A 26,596-nucleotide genomic window follows, 5' to 3' on the forward strand; every position below is an offset into this window, starting at 1 on the left:
CTGGAACATATTTTTCTTTCATATTTTTGTTTTCTTCTGAGGGTTTGTGGAAACCCAGTTATTTTCCAGCATCAAGTGGGAGGAATCTTCAAAGATGGGCGCGGAGGCGGGGCGAGGCCCAGAGGCAGAGTCGCAGCCCAGATTCGAATCTAATTTGGATAACGTCCAGGAGCCCTGGGGCGGGTCTTTCCGCTGCCTCCCCTCACTCACTCACTGAATCCTGCATTGAGCACCTGCTGCGCAGTGTAGGAACCGGACGTACCTACATACAGTAGGTAAGAAGTGGACCGAGACAGTTCCTCCACCTCACGGGCCTTAAGTCGTAGTAGGGGAAGACCCGCAGTAAACAAGATACACCCGCAACCACCCGAGCTCAGGGGCATCGGGAGCTCTAGCGTACGACAACGCCCAGCTGCCGGCCCAGCTTGCCGACTCCGCCCAGCGCGTTGCTAGGGACGCGCTCCCGCCGTTGTCGGGGCCCGGCGCGGCGGGTGGGCGGATTCTCGCGAGGATCCTCGAGACTTCGCGCGGCACCTCGGCGGTTGTCTGGAGACGTCTCAGCCTTAGGCGGGCCGGCGAACTTGTCTGCCGGTCGCGGCGGGGCGGCACGGCCGCAGCCATGGTGAGGAGGGCTGGGGGTCTCGTAGGGTCCGCGCCGGAGGGCTCTGCGCGCAGACGGAGAGGCCTGAGCTCGGCGATCTCATGCGCGCAGAGAGTGTGGCACGCGAAGCTTGGGCCCCCGGGACAGGGAGGCCTGCGCTCAGGGGTCCTGGAGTTGAGGACTTGGTGCTCTCGTGGGGCGTGTCCAGGGTGCTGCGGATCCTGGTCCCCGCGCGCACCTGGCGCTGAACTGAGACACCCCGGTTCTCCAGGACCCTGTGCTCACAGAGCTGGTCGGAGAACTCCCGTTCCACACACCCCCACCCCCGCCCCGGCCCGACCCAGGGCCGTGTGCGCGGTGTCCTGGAGAGAACCCGGGTCAAGGGGATTTCCTACCTGGAATGGAAGGCTCAGTTGGTCAAATCCTTGGGACCTTGTGTCTCACCTCTCAGGGGCCTGGGACACAGGATTCCCATGAGGACAGTCGGGTGCAGGGGATACCCTAGGACCTCCACTCTCTGGGAGCAGAGCCTGGGGTATACCGGGGTGGTTAGAGGACCCTCTGCACCAGAGGGTCCTAACAGCGAGTACAGTGCCCATGGAGTGCCTAGGGCAGAGCTTCAGGGTACAGGGACGGCTGTTTCCTTGGAGAGGCCGGGAGAATTCAGGCTGGTAGAGCAAAGTGGGAGCTTGCTGCCTCTCCAGTCCTCCATCGCTGTCCCTCCCTGAGCAGTAGGGCCCTTGACTGCACCACCCCCTGCCCTGCCACCTACCGCCCCCGTCATGATATTGGGGTTGTTGGCAACTCAGTTTCCAGGCAGGTGCCGCAGGGTGGGCATCGGCTGCTGGGGAGGACACTTCCTCCAGGCCCTGCAGCCTTCTGTGAACGTCCCAGGTGCTGAATGGTGACAAACCATTGAGATCTTCTGATGGGGTGAACTTCTTGTAATAAAGCGGTTAGAAAGAGGGCAGTATATGAGGAGTGAAGATTTGAGCATGTGGGTGTTTTGAAAATCAACTGGAAAAAGACCAAAATACATCTCCTGTCACTAGCTTGAGGGAATATGGGTCATTTTCCCATTTTTCTTTTTGTTTCTTTACATTTTCTAAGATTTCCACGTAAACTTTTTTTAAGTAACAAAATGTCACAGAGACGTGTAGACCGAGCAGCATGGGTCACAGTGTCTCGGGACAGGTGAGGGCAGGAGGGCAGAAGAGAGTCAGTATCTGCTGGCGTGGCCCCGGGAAGGGAGTGGGGAGGGGAGCTGGCCTCTCCTACTCTGTCACAGTTGCTAAAGGCAAGGCAGCACGACGAGCAGCTCTGCGTGGTGGCTCACCAGCAGCCCACACTGCCTGCCGCCTGCTCCGGCTCTCCTGGCCAGGGCTCTCTGAAGCAGTTTTGTGTTTCGATTATTGCTGGGGGCATTTCTCCCTATACTTACAGAACTGTTTACGGCAGTTTCTCTATGGTAGTTGCCAGGATTATAGTCAATGTGGCAATGTTGGACAGTGTGCGCTGGGGGGGAGGTCTTTGTGAGTAAATTTCACATCCGCACCAAGGAGGTCTGTGTCACACCAAGGAGTGGCTTTGGGACAAGTTTCCCTCCCTTTCTGAGGGAAAACCATATTCTCTTCTGAAAAGGAAGCTTTCTTGCTGCTCAAGAGATGTCAACAGAATGTGCATGTGGTTAAGGGTGGGAAACCTTAGGGCAGCGTGATGTGGTCCCGATGGGGGCATGAGTGAGTGGGCAGTAGATAGAGGCTCCAGAACAGGAATTCCTCTCCCAAACGGCCCTGGGAGGGAATCAGAGCCAGCCAGAGGACAAAGTCATTCATCAGAGCCTCCCTTCCTCACCCAACCATCTCTTCTTTAACCACAGGCGCCGAAAAAGAAAGGGAAGAAAGGGAAAGCCAAAGGCACCCCGGTCGTCGACGGGCTTGCTCCGGAGGACATGAGCAGGGAGCAGGTGAGCAGGCCGGCCTGAGCCTGGGCCCAGCGCTGGGTCGGGGTGGGAGGGAACCTCTTTCAGACCACTGCCTGCTACCTCCTCGTCCACCTCCCCTTAGCGTGGCTCCCGCAGGTCTGCCCACACCAGGATCTGCCTCCCCCAGGGCTCGCAAGTGCAGTAAGTGTTATAAAAAATGCAGTACAGCCACGTGGGTGAACTTTTTTTATAGGGTAGTAGGAGTTTGCAAGGAAATGGTTTTCTGATATAAAAGCTATTTTAAATTTCCTGTGTTTCCTTTCATCCTTAACTTCTCAGGCACCTGATGCTTACAGAGCTGTTGTCATCGTACGTGCATTTATAGCGTTCTTGTTTACTTGATTTGCCATGAAACATTACCAATTATTTTAAGCCACTTGTTCACTTTGATGAATTTAAGGGCTAGAGAACATGACTGTATAATTACAATTTCAATTAAGAGGCTCCTGGAAACTGTAACATGCGCAAACTCTGAGAGCAAGTGTGGTCCGCGAGTGTCTGACGTGCACTCTGGTGTTAGTGTAAACGACCCTTACTTTGTTTTGATAGTTTTAAGATGAAGAAATAAATCAGAGGAGACTGAACGAGTCGCATCAGCTGAAGTTGGAGAGCTGGCAGAGCCCCGAGCGGTGGTGGAGTGGCTTTATTTTACGTGCAGGGAGACCATCAGCAGTTTAAGCAGAGGGTGGAGGCTTCGGGCTTGTGCTTTGGAGAGATCACTGGGGCTGCCGCGTGGAGAATGGGTCGCACATCGCATCCTCCCAACAGTTGAGCTGTTTCTTGCCTCCTCATTTACTTCCTGTGCTATGGGGATGGGACTGACACAGCTCTGGTTGGTCTGCAGAGCAGAGCCTTGCTGTTGTGTGTTCCAGGCAGGGACATCTGGGTCCAGGCAGGAGTGAGGAACTGGGGGCAGCTGCGGTCAGTTCACTGGACGGGTACCCCCTGGGCACTGGGCTCCAGTGCTGTGTTTTCTGATTTTTTAAGGGAAGCGAGAAATCTAAATATTCATAAGAAATCTAAAAATCAAGTGATGGAACAGCCAGTGTGAGCCAGTCAGAGTAGGGAGGAGCCTGGGTTAGACTGTTTGAGTGACACTAGAGGTCCCTGACGTGAAGGTCAAGTCCTGCAGTGCCACGCCTCCCTCACAGGGGGGGCAGGCCCCACCCAGGGTCCTCACCTCAGAGCCTCCCACTGCCCCTCTGTGGTTGCTTGTTGTCTTGGCCCTCTCTTGAAGTGAGAAATGTGGAGAACAGGGTTTTCAAAAGAGAAAAACTTTACAATGAGTGGCTGAGGTAAAGCTCAGAAGGTAACGAATTCCCAGGAAACTGGGAATCTGTCCTATTTTTTTTTTCTTTAACCTATTTGCAGATTTGTAGTTGGCTCTGGACCAAACCCTCCTGGCTGTCAGGGGTCTACTGGTTTTTGCTTGATGTATATCTTTACAGGTGCATGTCTTTTAGCTCATTTAGCATTGTTTTGTGAGCGTGCTTACACCGTTCTTGTGTCTTTGTGCCTTTGGGCCACATCATCTTCCGTTGCTGTCCTCTAATTTCTCAACCATTCCCCTGTTTAAAATCACCTTAGATTGTTTCCTTTTTAATTTTTTTGCTGTTGTAATAATTGTGTAGCTAACATCTTTGAGCAGAAAGATTCTGTGTTCTTTTGACAGATTTCTTTAGTGTAAATTCCCAGGAATGAGAAAAGGATATAATCATTTTATGACTCTTGGCCAAGCACAAGAGATTTCTGCTATTTACTGACTATGCCTTGTCCCTGAGCCTTCCCGGCACCATATTTTAACCTCTTTATTTTAGCTTGTGTCTACTGTTAGTTGAGAGGAGCCCCTGCCTTTCTTCCTGGCTTTCTCTGTGCACATTCCCCTGGAGGTGGTTGGGCCCCTGCCGGCTGCCTCCACCGCCCAGCTCTGCCCGGCCAGGTGGAGGAGCACGTGGGCCGCATCCGGGAGGAGCTGGACCGCGAGCGGGAGGAACGCAACTACTTCCAGCTGGAGCGGGACAAGATCCACACCTTCTGGGAGATCACGCGAAGGCAGCTGGAGGAGAAGAAGGCTGAACTGCGGAACAAGGACCGGGAGATGGAGGAGGCCGAGGAGAGGCACCAGGTGGAGATCAAGGTGAGTGGGGCCATCCTGCTGTCCCCACGGGAGTCCCCACATGGGAGCGGAGGAGCTGGGCCAGGGCGTGTCTCTCCTTGCTTTGGGGGTGACAGCCCTTTGTGTCCTTGACACTGGGAACCCGAAAGTATTTTTTAATGAAAAACATGTATGTGTGCAGGTGAGTGTGTGCAGGTGTGTGTGTGTACACATGAGAAGGTGTGAGCAGGTGTGTGCAGGTGAGTGTGTGTACAGGTGAGCATGTGAGCAGATGAGGTGTATGCAGGTGTGCATGTGGAAACATGAGAAGGTATGAGCAGGCGAGCATGTGTACATGTGGGTGAGCATATGAGCAGATGTGTGCAGGTGAGCAGTGGTGCCCCCACCCCCTGCAGGTCTATAAACAGAAGGTGAAGCACCTGCTGTATGAGCATCAGAACAACCTGACGGAGATGAAGGCTGAGGGCACCGTGGTCATGAAGCTGGCCCAGAAGGAGCACCGCACGCAGGAGGGGGCCCTGCGTAGGGACATGCGGGCGCTGAAGGTGGAGCTGAAAGAGCAGGAACTGGCCAATGAGGTGGTGGTAAAGAACCTGCGGCTGGTAGGTCCCAGGCGGCCGTGAATGCCAATGATTCAGCCACAACCGAGAGTTCATATTTTTGTGTAAAAACGCCCACATTTTGGCAATTAATTGAAATACTAAAACAACAACAGCATGCAACTAAGCAGACTCCATTTGAGGGCCAAATGCAGAATTCTGTCTCAGACCTGAGCAACAAGTTGATTTTCCAAAAAGGAAGTCCAGCCCAAGGTCCCTGCTGTGTGCTGGTGACCCCTGACCCCAGACACACACACACGGGCACTAACGTGGGCTAAGTCTCCAGCCCTCCAGCAGCCACAGCAGGTTGTCATGTGGGCTGTGCTCACAGCAGCACCTCACTGACCTTTGAGGCTCTTTGGTCCTTTCTGAGGGAAGCTGGTGTGGAGGGTGGAATTCATTCTGGAAGGCCTGTAAGTTGCCAGGTCCTCTGATCTCAGGGGACACAGAGGACAGGGCTGATGAAATGCCTGCCCACCTGTGGCTGATGGTCTAAAAAGGAGAGACTGCATGTAAGGCAGATAAATGGTCCAATACATGAAGCGCATCCATGGACAGAAGGGCTACAGGAGGAGCACAGTGTTGGGGGAGGGACCGGGGATGGGGCTGGGTTGCATTTTTCTACAAGGAGTTCTGGGAATTCATTGAGAAGGTGGGCAAACCTGGGGGAAGGTTGGGGCTGAGCCAGGCTGGGGGTCCAGGCCATTGGGAGGGTTGGGGGTGGACCAGTGTGAAGGCCCAGAGGAGTGAGGAACGAGTAAGCTGGGGAGGTAGGACTGGGGCTTTGACCCTGGCTGAGTCAGGTACCTTTGACGGGTTTGGGAAAAAGGAGGCTGTGGCCACCTTTAGTTTTCAAGGTTCTTACTGGCTGTGGGTTGACATTTGCCTCAGGTCTGGAGGCAGCCCAGCCTCAACTGAATCTGGAAAAAAAATGAGTAACATTGCAGACTTCCCAGTGAAGCTCGAAGGTGTTGAAGTCTTGGACCGTCAAGAACTGTCTGGTCTCTTTTGACAGAAGTGCAGAGTGGCTGGCTTCCAGTGAATGTGGTGGTGGGAGGCTGTCTGCTTACCTGAGGCCAGGATGTGGAGTTCTTATGGTCTTGAGTTCCCCTGTGCATGAAATTACTGCTCTCAAATATAAACTTTTTATTCAAAACATATGTGTCTATTAAAATAACTTTTAATGCTGTTTTAAGCCACTGCTAAAGCAGGTTGGCAGACACCTGGATTTGGCCTATGCTCTCCAGCTTGCGGGTAGGTTGGGCTGAGCACGATCGGGGGTCAGCTTGGTCAACGCTGTCTCAAGCTAAGAAAACGAGCTGAGGGAAGTCCATCATGAAATGTGGAATTTTCCAGAACCTTTTTACTCTAGGCTTGGTCCTTGAGCTTGGAGGTGAGGGGACCCCACCAGAAGCAGCACAGGTTTACTGAGCTGGGTTTTCTGTGCCCGTGAGGAGCAGGGCCAGGCCCACAGGCTGGTGTCTGGCCTGTCAGACCTGCAGTCAGTGTTGGCTCCTGCCTTTGCAGAAACACATGGAGGAGATAACCAAGATGAGGAATGACTTTGAGAGGCAAGTGCGGGGTAAGTCTGTGCGTGATGCTGCCATAGCCCTCCTGTCAGAAAGCAGTTGACTGTGAGCGCTTGTGAGCCTAGGGCACGTAACCCCGGTTAGAGCAGCCCAGGCCTGCAGAGAGAGAGAACCTGATACTTCCAGGGCTGACGGGCTGCTCCGATCCCAGAACAGCTTATTTCCATGTGAGTTGGAGGCTGTGATGACCACCCACTTCCCCACCCTGACACAGATCCACAGGAGCAGGTGGCAGTTACTCAGTCTCATGAATGTGCTGCACGCCATGTCTCCTGGCGTCCGGTTTCAGAAGTCTGTCTGGTTTGCTAATAAAGCCCCACAGTCTGGCTGATGGCCGCACAGGCTGTGGTTAGTGCCCACTGGGTCAGCTGACCCTCAGCTGTGGGGAGCCCTGAGGCAGGGACTGATCAGCAGTGCCTCCGAGGCAGAGGAAGGCAGGCTGGTGTGTGTGCTGACGTCAGCTGTGATGTCAGCAGAGAGCCGCGCCGGAGCCGTCCTGTTCCCGGCAGGCTTGTCTGTGCAGCCGCCGTCCTGAGGCTTCTTGGGCCCTGGTCACCGGTTCTGTTCTTGCAGCCACGGGCCACCTGTCCGTCTGCTAAGCTGCCCTGTGTGTGCTGCCTTTCAGAAATTGAGGCCAAGTACGATAAGAAGATGAAGATGCTTCGGGACGAGCTAGACCTGCGCAGGAAGACGGAGGTCCATGAGGCAGAGGAGAGGAAGAACAGCCAGATCAGCGCGCTGATGCAGCGCCACGAGGAGGCCTTCGCGGACGTCAGGAACTACTACAACGACGTCACGCTCAACAACCTGGCGCTCATCAGCTCCCTCAAGGTGCCCTGCCGTCTCAGCTGGCACAGGCACGCCGGCTCTGCAACGTGGCTGCGTCAGGGCGCTGTCTGAGCCGGCGGCGGTTGGGGGTGGGGCCTGAGACGGTGAACATGCAGGTGCGTCCCAGCTCAGACAGGGCCAGTGGTGGTGGCGTCACCCTGGTGCCAGCACTGATGGAGAATGCCCCTGGGGGTCACCTCTCAGTGTGCGTGGAGGCTGCATTATTAGAAAGTTCAGAATAAGTAAAACTGAAAAAAATACTCTGTGTTTACACATAAAATGGATCTAGGTCCTCAGTTGGCCGGCAGGACCCTCAGGCCACAGCCCCCTGGTCCTGCCTGATGACCCCCCCACCCCATTCTTGGCCGATAGGAGCAGATGGAGGATATGCGGAAGAAGGAGGAGCATCTGGAGAAGGAGATGATGGAGGTGTCCGCGCAGAACCGGCGCCTGGCGGACCCTCTGCAGAAGGCTCGGGACGAGATGGCCGACATGCGGAAGAGGCTCGGCAGCTACGAGAGGGACAAGCAGATCCTGGTGGTGGGTCCTGCCCAGTCCGTCGCCTCCTCGGCCTCCTCCTGGGCTCAGAAGGGCTGGCACTTGGGGGTGGCGGGTGCTGAGCTCCTGTCTGTGCTGGCGTCCTTCTGGGGGCACGTGAAGTTGGCCCCTATCCCGGGAGACGGGTGGTCCTGCCGCCCACTGGGATGGGGCTAAGCCACCGGTGGCTTTGGGCCAGTTCTCTCTGACAGTGATCTTGGCCTGGCATCGCTGGGGCCTGCACCACGTGGGTGTCTGAATCATGAGCACCTTCTGATCCCACCCCTGTGTCGTCTCCAGTGCACGAAAGCACGTCTGAAAGTCACTGAGAAGGAGCTGAAGAGCCTGCAGTGGGAGCACGAGGTGCTGGAGCAGCGTTTCATCAAGGTGGGTGGATGCTGGGTGGGACCCCGCCGGAGCAGGGGGTCCTGCTGCCCTGCCTCCTGCAGCTGCTCCCAGGACGGCCTGCTGTGGTGCTGGGCTCCTGGGCACGTTGTCTCCCAGAGAGCAGTTCCCTGGTGGGAGACGGGGGGTACCCGCTTCTGTCCCCTCGGGCTCACTTCTGAAACACACAGAGGGCCTGGCTCCTCGAAGGAAGAAGTTTTTTCATCCCTGTGTATGTTTCTAAGACTATATTTTTATGTGTGCATTGTAAGGCATTGTGTGGGCTGTGCGGGGCTGGTCCTCACAAATGGTAGCAGCTTCCTAGGTCTCCTTCCAGACTTCTCGTGTGTCCTGGCACTGGAACGACTCTGAGCTTTACAGATGTGGGGTCGTGCCTTCCACACACAGTTTCACACCCCCGTGTGTGTGCCTTTCACCAAGGGGTACCTGTAGAGTGGCCTGTGCTGTTACAAGCATCCTTTTAAGTTCATCTTTGTGCACCTGTGAGTCTTTTCCTTGAAGTGGGATTGCTGGGCCATAAGGTTAGCGTTCAGAATGTGGGTAGTGTGCTCAGAGGGCTGTTCAGAGTTGTAATCCCACCCAAAGTGCCCAAGGGACCCCTCCCTGCCCACGCTAGGTCTCTGCTGACGTGACTGAGGGGGGAAATGTCTCACTGAATGTGCTCTTCTGAGGTTTCTGTGAGCTGCAGGGATGCCCCTCCTTGCTGGTCACGGTGGGTATGAGTGGGAAGAGAGGGTCAGGGCAGGCAGAGGCCTGTGCTGGGGCCCGTGCTGTCTGCCACCCCCTCTTCCATTTGCATGTGGTATGTGAGAAAGTCAGCCTCTCCTCAGGAAACCAGGAACATGGCCACATTGTAAAGACCAAAGGGGTGGGGAGAGGATTGAAGCAAATGTTGAGAATTCGACACAGTAGTCAGAAGGGTTTCAGCTCAGCCCTCTTCCCATCCTAGTGGTGATAACGTGTTTTTACAGGTATGGAGAACATTCCGGAAGGAGTCACACCAAATGCTCACATGGCAGTCTCTGGGAAGTGGGGTTAAGGGGTGTTCACTCTTTACTTTTCTCACTCCTACGAAGTCTTGATTTTTTTATGGTGCATAGTTAAAAGTCAGGAGATGAAAAGGACCCTTTCTTTGATGGACAGGCAGTTGGCTCCAGGTCTTTGTTTGTTTGTTTGTTTGTTTGTTTAGGAAGTACTGGGGATTCAACTTGGGACCTCATACATGCTAAGCGTGCACTCTACCACTTGAGCTATGCCCTCCCCCTCCAGGGCTCTAGACGTGGGTTCCAGGATCTGGGTCAGCAGAGGGAGGGGGGTCCCCCAGACACAGGGCAGGGCTGGCCCCAGCCCCTCTGTGGGCATCTGTAGCTGGTACCAGGGTCTCTGTTGCTTCCTGAGACAACTTCCTAGAGATGTTTCCTTCTGCCTCCCACGGTGTGGACAGCTGCACGCCTTTAATTCTGTCACCGAGAGTGGGGCTCAGCCAGTGCGGACTATCAGACCCACCTGCCTGAGGCTGGGCAGGGGAAAGTGGTGTTTTGTGCCCAGGGAGAGAGGTGGGAGGGGGCTTGCTGGAGAGGCGCCCACACAGCCCGTCCTGCAGGTGCAGCAGGAGCGGGATGAGCTGTACCGCAAGTTCACTGCGGCCATCCTGGAGGTGCAACAGAAGGTGGGCTTCAAGAACCTCGTCTTGGAGCGCAAGGTGCAGGCTCTGAACACCGCCGTGGAGAAGAAGGAGGTGCAGCTCAACGAGGTGCTGGCGGCCTCCAACCTGGATCCCGCGGCCCTGACCCTTGTGTCCCGCCAGCTGGAGGTAGGAGGCTCCTGGCCAGCGCCCCGTGCCCCTGCCCCCAGCGGCCGGCCTGGGCTCTGGTCGGGGCTCCTTGTCTGTGGTCCAGCCTCTGTCATTCCAGTGGAGACCCACAGCCACCTTGGTTTCCTGTGGCCCAAGCTCCCAAGCCTGTGTGCACCGTCAGCTCCCCGGGCTCATCTGTTTTGCTCTGGTCTCTCTGAGGTCTTCCCCGGCCCCTCCTTAACCTCCTGGCCCTTCTAGCCCGAGTCCACTGCCTGTTTCAGCTTAGTCGGTCAGGCCCTTAGTCTCTCAAGCCTCTGTCCTGAGCTCCTTGGACCCCTGGCAACGGACCCAGACATAGGCCTGGGGGTGGCCAAGTCTCCTGAGCTCTCAGCCGAGGCCACATCTGTGTGAGACCTGAGATGTGCTGGTTTCAGCCGCGGGTGGGAGAACACAGGGCCATGGGTGCATCTTTGCAGTGGGTGCTGGGAAGGCTTCCCAGAGGGAGTTACATGTGAGTGGAGGCTGAAGCATTGTTCACCCAGGAGTCCAGGGTTCACTGTGGCACTCCTCTGTGCTGGGACGGTCCTGGGCACAGAGACAGCAGTAAATAGGACAGACGAGGCCCTGGTGCCCATGAGCCAGCTGGGCCAGCCGAGGAGTCAGGGCAGCAGTTGCTGCTGCCTTTGACTTGGCAGGCCCAGAGCTGGGCCTTCTCTGCTTGCTGACCTGGGAGGGGGTGTCATAGAAAGGACAGGTGACGCCAGCTAGGTGACCTGTAGCCTCAGGGACAGCTCCTCTGGGGTCTGGGAGGCAGACACAGACCATAGCTGGCCTGCATGTCTCCACTGAGGCGCAGTGAGGGCAGGCTGGCTTGTCTCGGAGACAAATCCTTCCAGATGGAGGCCCCTGTCTTTGTCTGTTCTGCCATCACAGAGAAACAGAACTTCTGGTTCAGAGATGGCAGACAGAAACTGGAGGGCAGGCAGGGTGTGGGCAGGGTGGAGGGCTTGTTGCAGATGGAGGGGGCTGGGGTCGAGGTTATGTGCCCACGCTTCTGGCTGAGACCAGGTGTTTGCTCACGGTGAGAGTGGTGGGTCCTGGCTCAGTGCGTAGCAGTGCCTGTGGGACCCAGGTTATCTGGGACAGGCTCTCGGGGCTGGGGCCCTGCAACCAGGTAGGGGCTTGTCTGTGCCAGCAGCACCACGGTCCTGGGTCAGGGGGCTCCATTCCATCCTTTTCCCAGTTCGTGTATGAATCACAAAGAGGAGGAAGGCTTTCTTCCTCTCCTCTTGGGAGGGGCAGCTGGTCTTAGAGCTGGACGAGGCCCTGTGCTGCCAGTGACTGACGGAGGGGTGAAAACCAGTTCCGTCCACCGCAGTCGCCGCAGCTGTGTGTGTGTGGGCTAGGGCACGGCAGGTAGGGGCTGGAGGGGCTTCCCTGGGACGAGATTGACAGCACGGGCAGCCCCAGAAGCAGGTCAGGCTGCCTGTTCTCACCATCGGGGCAATTTTTTCACGGGAGGCAGACCCCACTTCCATGGGAGACCTTTCCTCTCCAGCCACTCCCCGTGTGGACGAACACACGGACGGAGCTAGGCCGTGATACCCTGTCCTCCTTTCTCTCCTCAGGATGTTCTGGAATCAAAGAACAGCACGATCAAGGACTTGCAGTATGAGCTGGCCCGGGTCTGCAAGGTGCGAGGGGCCCCCCTCCTACCCCCAGGGACCCTCCCTCACCCAGGACAGTCCCTGGTCTTTACCTTTGGGAACCAACACAGCCTGAGACCATCTGTACCAGCCCAGGGACACCTGGGCTGGCTGTGGCTGGAGCACATCCCCACAAGTGGCACATCTGGCCACTTGTCCTGGCGTCCTTGAGGGCCTGCCCAGTGCACATCTGGTGTCTTGTCCAGCAGTCTCTATCCCTGCCTCCCTGTCAGACTCTTGCTCTGGCACCACGGTGCTGGTCTGGTCCCTGGGGCAAAGTAGGGGCTCTTCTGTGCTCCCCCAGGTTAATGTCAACATCCTCCAAGCAGGGGAGTTAGGGCTCTGACCTTTGCTGACTCCTCTGTAAGTCTAGTGAAAGCCACACACGAAGACCTCCTGCAGTTGGGGAGGGCAGCGCCTTGACCCTGCTGCTGTCTCTGCCACGCACCCAGGAGGCCTGAGCCAGCACCAGGGTCCTCAGCTTAGCTGAGCCCACGGCTCTGTCAGGGCTTCGCCTGTGGGGTTGCAGACACAGTGCTGCCTGCAGACGCGTTTCCCAAGAGCAGGCACCCCCACAAGAACGACTGACGTATGAGCCCAGGGCCTCAGGATGAAGGTAGCATCCATCATGGGTGCTGCGCTCCCTGGTGACCACCAAGTCCCCTGGGCCTTCACTGCCTATCAAGACCTCCCGCAGGTGCTCTGGACACCCCTGATACCTACATGCACAACATCAGGGCCATGTACTGGTGTGTGCAGTGCTTGGGGGAATGTCAATAACCTGCATCTGACCTGCCAGGAGATCTGAACCCCAGAGACGGGTGAGGGCCAAGATCCAGCCCCCAGGTTCTTCCTGGAGCCCGACCTTGCTCACCCTTGACTCTTGGCTCCAAGCGTGGCACCTCGTCTTGATGGTGGTGAGGGTGACGAGCCCCTTTGAGCTTTCGCTCTGAGTCAGGCTGGGCTCTAAGCGTTTAATGTGCATCACCTCTTCAAACCCTTACAACCACCTGATGGAACTTACCCTTTTAAAAACATTTGTTTTCCAGGGGAGGGATCAGAAACCCTGCCTGCACTGTTGCCCAGATCTCCGAGCTTGTGGGACGGGAGCAGGGAAGGCCGTCCCCGGGAAGTCAGCGTTGCTGAGCCTGAGGGAGGGATGCCCACAGGGAACCACCGTCCATAATTATCCCCCTTGTGCACTGGGTTTCCTCAAAAGCCCTAAGTGCATGTTTGCAGCCACTAACCACCAAGCAAATGATCTCCTTAAGACTGGAATGTTGGAACAGTAACGTGAGGAATGACAGACTGAACAAATGTGACCTGAAGTCTTGACCTGTGAATCTCAGAGATTCCAAAACAAACCAAAAACCAGGATCAGCAAAAGCTGTGAGAATGCAGGCAGAGCTGAGTGGCACTGACGTCTTAAATGCTGATCACATCTCTCAGGCTGAGTCTGACCAAAAGGGGGGAATTGTTAAAAGAAACAGCAGGCCCCAAATGCAGTCACTTATGCTAACCCCACCAAGCTTCACACCTGACATATCTGCAGTCTCAGCCTCTCCAGGAGTGGAAATTTAAACCCAGCAGCCTGGAACTTTCTGGTCAGCACTAGGGAAGTCAACTGTCTAAGACCTTCTGCCTCCCCTAAGGGAAGGTGCCTTTGCCTCAAATTACCTACCCTTTTCACGTCCTTGTCCTATCCTCCGGGTGCCTATAAAAACCTCCATTGTGTAGTCCTTGGGGTGCCCTTCCATTCACTAGATGGGATGATGGGGCTCATGAATTGCTGAATTTTAAAGCCGGTTAGATCTTCAGACTTAAATGAACTTGTGTGGTGTGGGTCCGGTGCGGTAAGCAGCTGGCAGGGGTCAGCTGGCGGACGCACCACACTCCCACCCCTCCGTGAGGCTGGGGAGAGCCTGGGCGAGGACCTGCCTTGTGCTGCTCGCCCCTGACGCTGCCCTGTCCCCACAGGCCCACAACGACTTGCTGCGCACCTATGAGGCAAAGCTCCTGGCTTTTGGGGTCCCCCTGGACAACGTGGGCTTCAAGCCCCTGGAGACGGCTGTGATGGGGCAGATGCTGGGCCAGGGCCCTGCAGGACTTGTGGGCACCCCAACATAGCGCCTGCCCGGGGCCGCTCCCTGGATGACCCCATTAAGCATCAAGGACAGCAGGTATCTGTAGGTGTGTGTCGTCGGCGAATGAAGGTTTTCACACGTGCTGTGTCCTGTCCCATGGCTGTGTAGAGGGGCACCTCCAGGACCCTCAGCGCCCCGTCTGCTTCCGTCCCCAGTGACCATCCAGTCTGTGTGCCCATCCACCCCTCCCCCCGGGCCGAACTCTGCCATGTGACTGCAGCCGCCAACACTGACTTTATCGAAGCCCGAGTCACAGCTGCCACCGGGAGACGGGGCCAGAACACCCCAGGAGTGAGAGCCCGGAGCTCACTGTGCTGGTTGGGAGCGGCTCAGCCTGCCACGGTGACGGGGTCTGCACTCGTAGGCCAGCTGGTGGTCAGTGGTGCGACAGTGGCTCAGCCACTAGCTCCCTCGGTATGTGGTGTAAGACCATGGGCTCAGCAGCAGGGGCACGTGGAACTTGTGGGTCTCGTTTGTGATGGTGAAAACGACCTGAGAACAGAGGAGGCACTGGGAGGGGGCCGGGGCAGGGCAGCAAGTAGTGCACCAGCACCTGGCCCTGGGGCTGCCTGGGAAGGGGGCAGGAGCCCCAGGGCCAGTGGGAGGGCTGTGGGTGGGGCCCGATCCTCCCCAGAGGAAGCACTTGACCGGAAGGGACCACGGGCCTGTAGGTCCCCAGAGTCCACCCTGAACAGGTCAGGTGAAGGGGGACAGTGAGCAGAATGGGGCGCGGTGTCCACAGAGGCTGAGTCACCCTCTGCCCTGCCCCCCCACAGCCTGACCCTGGGGCGGGGCAGGGCAGGGACAGGTGTGTTGTGGTCAAGTCCCTGCGTGCCTTTCTTCTGGGAGCTCAGAGCAGGTGAGGTGGAAGAGTCAGACCAGTCTGCGGGTCTCAGTGGTTCATGGGCCTCCACCTGTCTGGCCCTCACCTCCACGTAGGGGTAGAAGCTCTCCTGGCCCCTCTCCTTCCAGTAGCCCTCCGTGTCGAAGGACAGCTTGTAGGTGCCCGTCTTCACCTGGCTTGGCGGCAGGAGCCCGGGACAGCGGCCGTCGGGGTTGGTGTAGCTGGGGAGGACAGGGGAGGGTGCTGCAGACTGGGGCGAGGAGCCCCCGTGCCTGGGCCTCCTCGGTCTGTGCGCCCAGTGCTCTCAGATGTCCCTGTGGCCTGACTTAGACTTTGGTGAGCAGGGCCTGGATGGCTCCACAGCAGGACAGGTTCTGGAGCAGCCCAGGGACACCACTGCATTGTGTTTTCAGGAAATCAGAGAGAAGCAGAAAGTGGAAAAAAAAATCTCCCATAGTCTACCCCGTGAGCAATAATCACTTTATATTTGGCATATATATTTTTCAGATTTCTGTCTATGCCTAAGTATGCTTATTTACAAACAAGAAAAGTGGATTATACTACTCATGCTGTCTTATAACCTGCACTTTTCATTTATTACGCATGGCTTTCTGGGTCAGTAACTGCCCACACTGCATCTGCACTGTAGTCTGTGTCCAGCTGCACCAGTGGAGGGTTCTCAGGGCCTCTGCCCACTGATGAACTCCCAGTCACCTCTAGCCATGCTCTCCAGTGTCTGTGCGGTGGTTAGAAAGGGCAGCACTTACCTGCATAGTGTAGGGGGAGCTGAGAGTGGGTCTCTATGATCCCCTGGGCTCCATGAGTTTCTCCCAAGGCCAGAGCTGACCACTCAGATAGGATCTGGACCCATCTGAAGGGCTTCATGCCCTCAGGCCCTGACCCTTTGGGGTCCAGCCTCCCACCCCCCACCAACAGAGGGAGTGGCCTCCTTCAAGACCGAGGGTCAGGGCAACCTGCTCACAGGGCCAACCCTGGACGCCAGCCAGCCTGGGCTGGACCTCCCCCAGCAGAGCCTGAGCCTGAGCCTAAGCCTGGGGCAAGGGCCCAGCGCTGCCCAGGGACTCCTCTTGCTGCCTGTTTCCAGTCCATAGGAGGAGTGACCATGGTGTTTGTGCACAGAGAGAAGAGCATACAGTGCCCTGTGTTGCCCGGGACATGTTACCTGTCAATCATGGTGACAAGGGGCCTTTCAGATTCCACCTCAGGCCTCAACAGCGCAGCCTGTAGGGAGAGCAGATCCCGTTCCCCACCCTAGCAGGCCCTCGGGTGTGAGCCCCGACCAGGGCTACACAGGCTGGCTGTGGTCAGCCCTGCCACCTGCCCTCAGTGCCTGCACCCCTTCACCTGGCCCTGCGCTGGGGGCAGATAGCCTGGACTTGAGTCCTACCCCAGACTTCCCTCGTACCTTTTCCTCAGCTCAGTCCACTGCTGGCCATGATCCTCAAGCCTGGACAGACGGAGGCAGAGGCCCTGGGCCGGGAGCCCTGAGACAGTATCCAGCACATGTGTAGTCAGTGGGCTGCTGACTGACTCCATGCCTCTGCCCTGGGCCGTGAGAGGGACAGGAATGAGCGTCGGGAGCCAGCCTTGTGTCCACACCAGCTGGCAAGAGGCAGCAGCCTTAGAGTAAACAGCTCCCGGGGTACAAAGTCCCAACCCCCCTGGGCCCTGGGGGATGGGGGTGGGGTGTGGGGTGAGATTGCCAAGCCAGCCCCATGAGGCTGCATGTTAACACACTGAAATAGAGAACACTGACCTGGGCCCCTTTCCCACCAGCCTCTCTCCACCCAGCCATTGAAGGGGCTCCACATCCAGAGGCTCCCCCAGACCCTCCTTCCAGCCAGTAAGTGGCAGCTGTGGGTGGCCAGACTGGGTTGTCTCAGAACCCAGCTGTGTCTGCTGGCTCATGGATCACCTCCAACCTCGGCCCCACGCAGGGGAGAGGTCAGGAGTTCTGAGTCTTGGGGTTCCCCCTACCTCCGGGGAGCCCAGGTGTCCCTGGAGTGTCCGGAGCCGCGGGGCAGCCCTGGAGCTCATGCCAGGCAGGTTTGGGGACTGGGCGAGTTGGCTAGAAGTCACGTCACCCCTGCCACCCCCAGAGTGGGAGGTGGACCCGAGAAGCAGGCACCTCCCCGGGCCGGTCCCTGCCCTGCCCTGCCCGTGGCACCTCCCGGGCCCCAGAGGACACGTGTCTGACCAAACCCTGGGCAGAGCTAAAGGGAGGGGGAGGCCCGTCCAGATCGCGGGGGCGGCCTCACCTCGGTGCCCCCCTCCCCCAGGGACCCGTGGGCTTGGCTCGCGAGTAGAGGGTGTGGGCGAGCGGGGCCCACAGACCTACCGGGGCGCGGAGGCCCCTCCCAGGCCAGAAGTGGAGTGGCCCAGCAGGAACTTGGGGGTGGGGCGCGGGGCGGGGCTGCCTCCCCCGCCCCGCAGGAACCGGACAGAGAGTGGCTCAGAGGTTTGGGGGCGGGGCGGGGAGGCCCGGCCCACGTCCCTGCCGGTCCCTGAACTTGCCTAGATTTTTTTTCTCCTGGGATTTGTTGGGATTTCATGGGAGCCCCGATAGGCCACGCCATGGTGCCTCCGGCCGTAAAGGCCCCAGAGCTGACACCCTGTGGTTGCACCACCTGCCCCTCTTACCCTTCTGGCCCTCGACCCCCGAGGAGTAGGGGCCTCTGCACACTGACAGGAGGGTCTGGTATGCGCAGACATGAGAGGAGCAAGAGGCAAGGCTGAATAAACAGGAGTGAATCCATCATCAGGTTGGCATATTATATGAGGTTCACACGGAACAGATTTTATGTGATACATACACAAAAATAAGGGTATTCTGTATTTAAAATCTGAATGATGTTGACTGACTGGTTGTGTTGTTCTGGATAGAGGGACGTTTTTCTTCTTGCCAAAGTGCATTTTCTAATTACTGGGTAGGTAGCATGGACTAGTTGTATGTTAAGAGTCAGGCACCTCTGGGGCCTGGGAGGAAGTCCCTGTTTCAGCTGCTTTGGAGGTAATCAGGAAATGCCTATTTGAGATTTAAATGCACATGACCTAGACAGGGCTTATGGTTATAGGAGGTAACTCCAAAGAGGTGCGTACCTTTGGCAAACACCTTTGGGAACAAGAGATCAGAAACAAGCAGACTGTCCCCACTGGGGGCAATTAAATAAATGAACTTGGCCGTAAACCAGCAGCTCTGCAGCCCATTAAAAAGAATGAGGCCCATTTGTGTGTAAGGTGGACAGTCCCCTGGAGTAGTGGCTAGTGACAAGGCAGAGGGGAGGTATCATGCTGTAAATCTGGGTATGGCTTTCACTCCAGAGATTAGCTCACTTCATCCTCATAACAACCTCATGACGTGGTAGTATCATCCCCATTTTACAGAGGAGAAAACTGAGGCACAGAGAGACCTCATATTGGAATGCTTTCTAGTATGGTGTACTAAAGACTGATACCAGGACCACCCCTGGGACAAGTGGTGTGGACAACGGGTAATTATATTCTCTCTGTAACCTTCCTTTGTACTCTTAGAATTTTTTTTAAGGTCTCAAATGTCATAAGTAAGCTGACAAAAACAATAACCAAATCCTTTTTTGGGGGTGCCCTTTAATCCCCTCCTTTTAGAGCCCGGCTGCCCCCTCTGCCCCAAGAGAGGACCCAGGATGGGGAGAGGGCAGGTCAGGGTGTTGTCATAAGTCCTCATGGGGCCTCGCCAGGGCTCACTCTGCCAGCCTGCAGGCTTCCCCTGGTAACTTCTCTGCCTCTGGGAGAACAGTGGGCTGATTAAGAGCCAGAGTTGGGGTCCGGCCTAATAGGGCCAGTGCCACCCATGCCATTCTCACCGTATGTCTGCCTGGTGGGCCTCTGGTAGAGAGGATGGGCACAGGTCTTGCCCCCTCCCTCCCACTCACCCACTCACTCACTCCTTTCTGACTAATGAGTGTGATGCTGGAGGTGCAGCAGCCACCCTGCCACCAGAAGGACACAACAGACTGCCAAGGAGAGAAGCTGCTGGGCCTGCCTGGCAGGTGAGTGGGGCCTTTTGTGTCTGGATTGTTTCACACCCTCTTGTTGATGTTCCAGGCTTGTAGCCCAAAGCACTTCTGCCTCAGGGAGTTGAGATCACGCTGGCAGAATGTGTGACCACACCCAAATGCTCAGTGACCTGGAACTGGTCAGCCCTGAGTGATGAAGACTCACCTTCTCCTATTCCTGGTGAGAAGGCAGCTGGGTAGGCTGCTGTCTGGGTAAGCGATGATGCTGGGAGGTCCCTGCCTTGCCCTGAGCCCTGCCTGCTGGGGTCCCCTGAGGCACTGCAGCTGGGCTCTTGACAGTGTCGCAAAAAAATGTGTTACGCTCAGTTGTGACAGCAACCTGGATCCAGGCAAGAGACCAAGCAGCAGAGAGTTGGAGAACTCAGGTTTATTACTCCAGCGGGCCCAGAGAAGTTAACACTTCAAGCTCTGGACCCTGTCTGTAGGTTTACACCAGCTTTTATAGGCTACCAGTTTACACTTTGCAACATCATATGGAAATGAGGTATAAGGAAAGTTGTCTAATTAGGAACAAGCTTTGTAGAAATGGACCAATCAGAAGTGAGAGAGATAACCAATCAGGAGTGAGAGAAATGGGCCACTCAGGAGAGAAATAACCAATTAGGAATGAGCTCCATGCAAATGAAGTATTACAAATGGACCAATCAGAAGTTAGGGAAATGGACCAATCAGGAGTGAGCTCAGGGAACCAATAGAATTTTAGGGGTAATAAGCCATTTCAGAGGCAAAAAGTGAGATAGAGAGCCCCTGGGTCAGGGAATCAGATGGTGCTGGCAGGAGAGTAGTGGCCCAGCCTGGGGTGTCCTGCTGGTCTTTCTATGGGGCTTCCCACCTCATCCCCCCCTTTTGGTGCTCTCTTTAACATCTGTAGAGCATCAGTGTTAGAGTGGTGCCCCTTATTCATCATTGGGTTCTTCCTGGTCCAGGGGCCTGTACTGAGTGACTAGTAGCTGTAGTCTCAGTGACGCTATTTGTGAGCTAATTAAATGGGTAATGAGGTTAAGGATGCAGGGACCAAACAGCAGTGCTAGAAGGATCATAAGGAGGGGGCCTGCTAGAGGGAGGAGCCAGGAGGCCCAACTCCAGACGTTACTCCATTGTGCCCAGGAATTAGCTAATTCATGGTTTCTCTGTTCAGCTTGATCTCCTAGTTGTTGGACCATAGTTCTGATGATTCCTGATTGATTTACATATAAACAGCATTCCTCATTTAGGAAGAGACAGAGTCCCCCCTTTTTGGCGGTGAGTAGTTCTAAACCCCTCCTGTTCTGTAGGACTACTGCTGCTAGGGAGGTCCACCTGGTTTTGTAGAGTCATCCAGAACTCAGCCACTTGTTTTAAACCTTCAGTGACCTCAGCAGATAACTGCTGGTAATAGTGGGATGATGAAGTTATTCCTCCTATTCCTGTGCCCACTCCAGTTGCTATTTCCAGCCCAACGAGTAGTGGTATTAACTGGATGGCCCTTTTAGATCGAGCATGTGCCATCAGGGGTACAGGAAGGCTCTGGTTATCAGGTGTTATGTCCATCTGAGGGGTAAGAAAGGCCAATGTGCAATTACCCGTCCAACTGGCTTGCAGGCACCGGCAGGTGTGTGCCCCGCATACAAATAAAGGTTCCTGGGCTTGGTGTGCACCAGGGTTTGGCAGGCTTACAACCAGAAACAGATGTGTAATTACGGGTTTGTTCACATTGGGCAGTGGCCAGAGAATGTTTTGTCCCCGAGTTGTAGATGCAGGCGGGAGCTGTATGGGCCAACTGTACATTAACTGACTGGGGGCTTACATCTGCGGAGTCTGGGGACCACCCAGGACGGCCATTGAACTTGGTTAGATCTGAGCGACCTATCGGGCTTGCTGCATGCTGGAGGGGGCCGGGACGCAGGCAGAGCCAGCAATCACTTGCTAGCTGTGGGTTAGTAGCATTAAGAAGGTGATGGACTTGCTTAATAAGGGACTTAATTGGGGGTCCTGTTTATAAGGCATGGACCTAGGTCTATTTTTCTTTTCCCAACCTTTGCTAGGTCTATAGAAGGGCCCTGAGCATGTGGGCCGGGGATTTTTTTCTGGGGAGAAGGTCCCTGCCAAATGCAATTTGGTGAATGGGTCCCAGTGGAACCCCTGTCATTGGAAGATATGTCAGCAACTACTTTTATAAGCAGAAGGAGGCTTTGGGGTTTCATTTTTTTTCTAACAGGGGGGTATGGTTCCTCCAGCAGACACTGACTGACCATTAGGCTTCCTAATGTAGAGAGAGTACTGCTGCTATTAGTTTCTGGCCCATGTTCCAATCCTGGGGTGCAGTGGCTATCAGTCCTACAGCTAGCGATATAGTAACACTACTCATTAATAAAACAAAGTAATGGCAACAGTTCATTTTATGTCTTGATCGGTGGTTCCTCAGGCTTCCGCTGTGCGTTGATTAGCCAGCTTCCAGGTGTGGCTAGAGCAAGGCTTGGTGCTCTCTGGCAGGTGAGGCGGGCGTCTCTGGCCCCAATTTCAAGTGGCTCCTCGAGGTCCTGGTCGATTCTCCAGACGTCCTCGTCTCTCGGTGGTGCTTCTCTCTCTACTCTGGTGTGATGAATCCACGGGGCGATACCTGCAACTGTAAGAGCTGTTGGGATGGTTAGTATAACTGGGCAGGGGCCCCTTCAAGTAGGTTCAAGGGGCTCCTTTTCCCAATCTTTTACCCAAACTTGATCTCCTGGCTCATATGGGTGTAACATTGTTCCCAGTGAGATTGGGATCCTGTCAGTTACCCACCTATGGACTTTCCGCATAGTTTTTTTCGAGACCTTGCATTTGCTTGTGAAGTTCTAAGCGTCCCACCTCTCTAACTTTTTCTCCTAGTAACATCAGGGGAGGGGGGTTCCCATATAAGATTTCAAAAGGGGAGAATCCCGTCTTGGACCGAGGGGCATAGAGTACTCACTGGAGAGCCATGGGCAGAGTGTCAGCCCAAGATAGTTGAGTTTCTCCCCCGAGCTTTACCGTCTCCTTTTCTAGGGTCTGGCCCATGCGCTGTATCCTCCCTGAATGCCGGGGCCTGTAGGCTTCTTGTAGATTCCAGCTGATGTTTGGTGTTCTTACCACTTGTACTATTTCTGCCACGAATGCGGGTCCATTGTCTGACCCTATGGTTAATGGCATCCCGAATCTGGAAATCATTTCTCTGAGTTAGGCCTTTGTTACTCCTCTTGCTTCCTCAGTCCGTGCTGGGTGTGCTTCTACCCATCCTGAAAAGGTGCAGATAAAAACCAGCAAGTAGTTGTATGCTCTGCTGGGCCTCGTTTCTGCAGAACCCATTTCCGTATCTTTAAAAGGAGCCCGGCCAAGGCACTGGATTCTTCTTGGTCTAGTTGACCCCTGTTGTGCATTATTCTGAGCACATGTGAGGCAGCGCTCTGAGACTGAGGCACAGAGGGGCGGAAGTTGAGGGATCAGACAGTACCGCCCCAGCAGGGCCTCTGGGGCAGTCTTTCCCAGGTGGGTGAGCTCTTGTTGCTGAAGGACCACCTGGTGGGTAATCGTTCAGGTATGTATATACACGTTTGTCAGGCATCACCCACCGTCCTTCCTTTCCGCTGGTTTCTCCTTTAGTTTTGGCCCATGAGTTTTTCTCGTGGCTGTATGCTGGAGATGTTGGCAGCAGTTTGGGCGCTGGTCGAACCTTTGGGATGGCCCCAAGATCTCTGGCCTGATTCACTTGCCGCTTTGTGTGTGGCCTGACCTGCTAGTTGGTTTCTTGTTTATGGGGTTCATTTCCCTTTATGGTGTCCTTTATAGTGGATGATTGACATCTCTGTGGGCTCTCAAACTGCCTCTCACCATAGTGCATGGGGAACTTGTCTGCCTTTTGCATCATGGTGGTCGTAGACACGTTGGTTGGTGTCTTTGCCCCGGCTCGCAACCCATGTAGGAGGGCTCCCCGCTATGTCCGCACAGCCTCCCGTTCAGCTTGGGAGTTAGAGTTCCATTCTGGTCTTGTGTCTGAGGCTGCATTCTGGGCCCATTCCTCCACATCCATGGTTCCCTCTGCGGCCTGTTCTTGTAGCCGTTTTCTAGTTTCTGTTACGATCTGCTTCTTTTCTTTAGTATTGAGGAGTGTCAGGAGCAGCTGTTGAATGTCATCCCAAGTCGGCCAGTGAGTCTGGAAGATGGACTCTAGGAGGTCAATCATGGCCTGGGGCTTTTCTGAATATGGCTGAGTGTGGTGTTGCCAGTTCAGGAGAACTGTTGTACTGAAAGGCTGGTACTACAGGATGGAGTGGCCAGGCTGTACGGGGCCATCATCATTAACTTGTTGGGGCTCTTGGGGCTCCCAGGGAGGCATCCGGAGGGTGGCTTCTGGATGGGTGGCCTGTGGGGCTGGAGTTTCCACCCTTGGGCTCCTGGCTCAGAGCCCGGGGCCACCGTGGTGGTACAGGTGGCGGTGGACCATCTGGTAGAGGCAGTTGTGGTGGAGCCACAGAAGCAGGAGGAACATTTGGCAGGGGTAGCATTGGCAGTTCTTCAGGGTTGTGCCGAAGGGCTGGCCTTTTGTGTCTTTTTCCATCTTTAATGTTGGAACCATGAGGATCTTCTATTATCCCTGACCAGTTGTGTAGGCCTGGACCCATGGAGGCAAAGTTTGGGTGATCATTAGCCAAGAATCAGTATACAGGAATTGGTCGTGGTGCCCCGGGGGTGTGGTGATTATCCAGTATATGGCCGCGGCAGCTGACAGGTCAAGTGTGCCTTCGGGGGGCCATCCCACTCCAAAGGTGGGCCACTCTGACTCGCACAACGTGCGCAATTTTCTTGGTGTCAATTCCACAGTTTCCTGAGAAACCCTTTTTTGAAGTTTTAAGTTGTGCAGTCCAGAACTGTAGGCTTTGATTTTGAGGATCCCATTACTATTAGTTGACAGATTTTATGGCCTATAGAGGTGGGTCTGCTTCTGGAGCTGAGGATTGTTACCCTAGTATATTTTCCCCACTCCTCAGAACAGTGGAGTTCTCAAAAAAGCTGGCTGCCTCACTGGGCCTAACATCTACCTGCTTGGCTACAAGTGCTGCCAGTGAGTGGGGGTTTCCATGTTAGGCAGGCAACCCTGAGACTCCCCCAGGCCTGGATGAGCTCCAGGGGTCCCTGTATAAAGTCTTTTTTTATAGCCTGAATTGACAAAATATGTGACCAGGATGGCTGGTCGGTGGCAGAATAAATGGACCAAGATAAGGGGGACCTCAAAAGAGAGTTCCAGCCCATCCTGGGTTGGCTCCCTCTGGCTCAGGTCTTGTGGTCTTAATTTTAGACAGAGGGGTATATTGAAGCTGATTTATTAATTGTGACAGGATATTCCAGGGCACTGATGACAAGGTTGCATCTGAAACCTTTTAAAATAGTCTCATCTTAGTCCCCAAGGACACAGGAGTCCTTCACTCATAGGCTGTTCTATGTCCCTTTCCCTCCCTGTGTACCCACCCTTTGCTGGTGTCGCAAATGAGAGAAAGGGAGGGTTTTTGCTGTGTCCACCTGGCCGCTCCCCTCATGGGGACAAAGGTGCCTCTTAGCTTTGGCGGGTCAGTATAAACCGCTGACTCCAATCGATACCCCGAGGGGCCGATACTGCCATGAGCCGTATGAGGTCACCATGGAACCACAGGTTGAGAATCACTCAAACTCTAGCAGAGTGCCGTGGACCCAAAAACTCGAACCTGATCACATGCTTTTCAGGCCACACATACACACAAACACACAGATTATTTGCACACTCCCCTCCCTATCACTGGGGCATCCCTAATCTAACCTGATCTCCCTGTCCAGACTACCGTCAGATGGGGAGCCTGGAGGTGATCAGTCTCCTTATCTGTCCACTTGGACAGAGCCTGAATACCGTAACCTAAATATGGACGCTTCCCGGGGCTCCTACCTTGTTTGGCTGTGTTGCTTGGTGAGTTGGTCCATCCCTCCACTGAGTCCAGTTGGGGCAGAGCCACCCAGAGAACTGAATCACCTCCGTGAAGGGGAACCTGGAATACTGTTGGGTGGCGCGCCTCCTCATTCACTTTCGGAGTTCCTGACCTCCAGGCGGTTGCTCTGCCACCCTAGCGGCTCACGGGGCCAGCGTGGTTGGAATCTCACTGGGGCCTCCAGAAATGTTGCAGAAAAATGTGTTACAGCTCAGTGTTACACCTCAGTTGTGAAAACAACCTGGGTCCTAGCGAGAGACAAGGCAGCACTCAGACAGTTGGAGAACTCAGGTTTATTATGCCAGCGGGCTGAGACCAGTTAACACTCCAAGCTCTGGACCTTGTCTGTAGGTTTACACCGGCTTTTATAGGCTACCAGTTTACATTTTGCAGCATCATATGCAAATGAGTTATAACGAAAGTTGTCTAATTAGGAACAAGCTTTGTAGAAATGGATCAATCAGGAGTGAGAGAAATAACCATTCAGGAGTGAAGGAAATAACCAATCAGAAGTGAGCTCAGGGAACCAATAGAATTTTAGGGGTAAGTAAGCCATTTCAGAGGCAAAAAGTGAGGTAGAGAGCCTCTGGGCCAGGGAATCAGATGGTGCTGGCAGGAGAGTAGTGGTGCTCCCTGGGTCCCCTACCTGTCTTTTTATGGGGCTTCCCACCTCAACAGAAGGGGAGCCTGAGCCTCTTCTACTCCTCCGCACCCCATCTGGAGAGTCCTTCCAGACCACTGTGATGGGAACTTGTGGTTGGAACTCAGAGACTGGGTCCATTCCATCTAGTGCCTCAGCTGAAAGGACTTCCCTTCGTTGAGATGTGCAACATCGCGAGGTACACTGAGGTGATGCAGGTGCCAAGGGAAGGCCTGACCTTAACAGAACAAATAAGACATTCAGATGGTGATTTCTGCTGGGAAGGGAACCCGGTGGGCTGTGCCAGCAGAGGGCTGGGCAGCATGTTTAGAGAGTGGTCTTGGAGGAGGGGGAGATGCAGATACCAGAACCAGCATCCGGAGGGGCTGGAGCTCGTGAGGGCAAGACCATGCAGGAGACGAAGATCAGGCCAGGGGCATGGGCAGGGGTTGGGGGCCATAGGAGGGTAACATTCGGTCCCCGGCAGAATTTCAGCTCCCCAAAGACTGGGTTATTGTCTGTCTCCCCACAGCTGTCCCTGTGCTTGGAACAGGACCTGGCCAGATGCAAGTGCTCAGTAAATCCCCTTTCAGTGGACACAGTGAGTATGCAGGTGTGGATGGAGACAGGCTGCGGAGTGAGAGTTAAGTAGATGCAGGAAGTAGAATGAGACAGCAGGAGAGAGACAGACAGGGTTTCTGGGCCCTGCTTCCCAGCCCTTCCCAGCTCTACCCCAAGCCCATCTGTTCATCCAAACACTCTTCCTGTGAACTGCCTCTGT

At 55.2% G+C, this 26,596-nt stretch overlaps 3 protein-coding genes and 1 long non-coding RNA gene across 6 annotated transcripts in view; 2 read left to right on the forward strand and 2 right to left on the reverse strand.

Annotated features, from left to right (window-relative positions):
* The window catches only part of LOC102529257 (mitochondrial inner membrane m-AAA protease component AFG3L1-like), a 34,589-nt gene extending 34,459 nt beyond the window's left edge, over window positions 1-130 (forward strand). The window contains exon 10 of the transcript XR_012062943.1: window positions 42-130. The gene's annotated coding sequence lies outside the window, so the exon portion shown is untranslated. The remainder of the gene's footprint in view (window positions 1-41) is intronic.
* A 5-nt stretch (window positions 131-135) lies between these two features.
* DRC4 (dynein regulatory complex subunit 4) lies at window positions 136-15,715 on the forward strand. Of its 3 annotated transcripts, none has more exons than XM_072946889.1 (11): window positions 136-275; window positions 2,481-2,567; window positions 4,525-4,722; window positions 5,097-5,303; window positions 6,828-6,882; window positions 7,515-7,720; window positions 8,090-8,257; window positions 8,555-8,641; window positions 10,263-10,472; window positions 12,083-12,148; window positions 14,138-15,715. In XM_072946889.1, the coding sequence occupies exons 2-11, from the start codon at window positions 2,553-2,555 to the stop codon at window positions 14,285-14,287; spliced, it is 1,362 nt and encodes a 453-aa protein (XP_072802990.1). In that variant the 5' UTR covers window positions 136-275; window positions 2,481-2,552; the 3' UTR covers window positions 14,288-15,715. The 3 variants fall into 3 exon arrangements, with proteins under 3 accessions (XP_072802990.1, XP_031527714.1, XP_072802991.1); XM_031671854.2 differs by lacking the exon at window positions 136-275 and adding an exon at window positions 522-622; XM_072946890.1 differs by lacking the exons at window positions 136-275; window positions 2,481-2,567; window positions 6,828-6,882.
* LOC102536201 (5-hydroxyisourate hydrolase-like) lies at window positions 14,520-17,402 on the reverse strand. Its single transcript, XM_072946901.1, has 4 exons — window positions 17,147-17,402; window positions 16,575-16,714; window positions 15,234-15,369; window positions 14,520-14,796 (listed from the first exon to the last, which is right to left on the reverse strand). Exons 1-4 carry the CDS (start codon window positions 17,204-17,206, stop codon window positions 14,707-14,709), a joined length of 426 nt encoding a protein of 141 aa, XP_072803002.1. The 5' UTR covers window positions 17,207-17,402; the 3' UTR covers window positions 14,520-14,706.
* Window positions 17,403-20,601: 3,199 nt separating this feature from the next.
* On the reverse strand, window positions 20,602-25,932 carry LOC140688147 (uncharacterized). Its single transcript, XR_012062946.1, has 3 exons — window positions 25,822-25,932; window positions 25,136-25,423; window positions 20,602-21,838 (listed from the first exon to the last, which is right to left on the reverse strand). It is a non-coding gene; the product is annotated as an uncharacterized lncRNA (long non-coding RNA).
* Between the last annotated feature and the right edge of the window lie 664 nt (window positions 25,933-26,596).

Source organism: Vicugna pacos, chromosome 21 (genome assembly GCF_048564905.1).
Source record: "Vicugna pacos chromosome 21, VicPac4, whole genome shotgun sequence".
Taxonomy (NCBI): domain Eukaryota; kingdom Metazoa; phylum Chordata; class Mammalia; order Artiodactyla; family Camelidae; genus Vicugna; species Vicugna pacos.

Excerpts from the sequence above, each read along its gene's own strand:
- DRC4 (XM_031671854.2), top strand. Across the intron at positions 2,568-4,524 it reads AGGACATGAGCAGGGAGCAG|GTGGAGGAGCACGTGGGCCG; the intron begins GTGAGCAGGCCG and ends CTGCCCGGCCAG. Across the intron at positions 12,149-14,137 it reads AGCTGGCCCGGGTCTGCAAG|GCCCACAACGACTTGCTGCG; the intron begins GTGCGAGGGGCC and ends CTGTCCCCACAG.
- LOC102536201 (XM_072946901.1), bottom strand. The coding sequence starts at position 17,206 with ATGAGCTCCAGGGCTGCCCCGCGGCTCCGGACACTCCAGGGACACCTG. Across the intron at positions 16,715-17,146 it reads GACACCTGGGCTCCCCGGAG|GGCAGAGGCATGGAGTCAGT; the intron begins GTAGGGGGAACC and ends CTCACGGCCCAG. Across the intron at positions 15,370-16,574 it reads TGGACTGAGCTGAGGAAAAG|CTACACCAACCCCGACGGCC; the intron begins GTACGAGGGAAG and ends TGTCCTCCCCAG.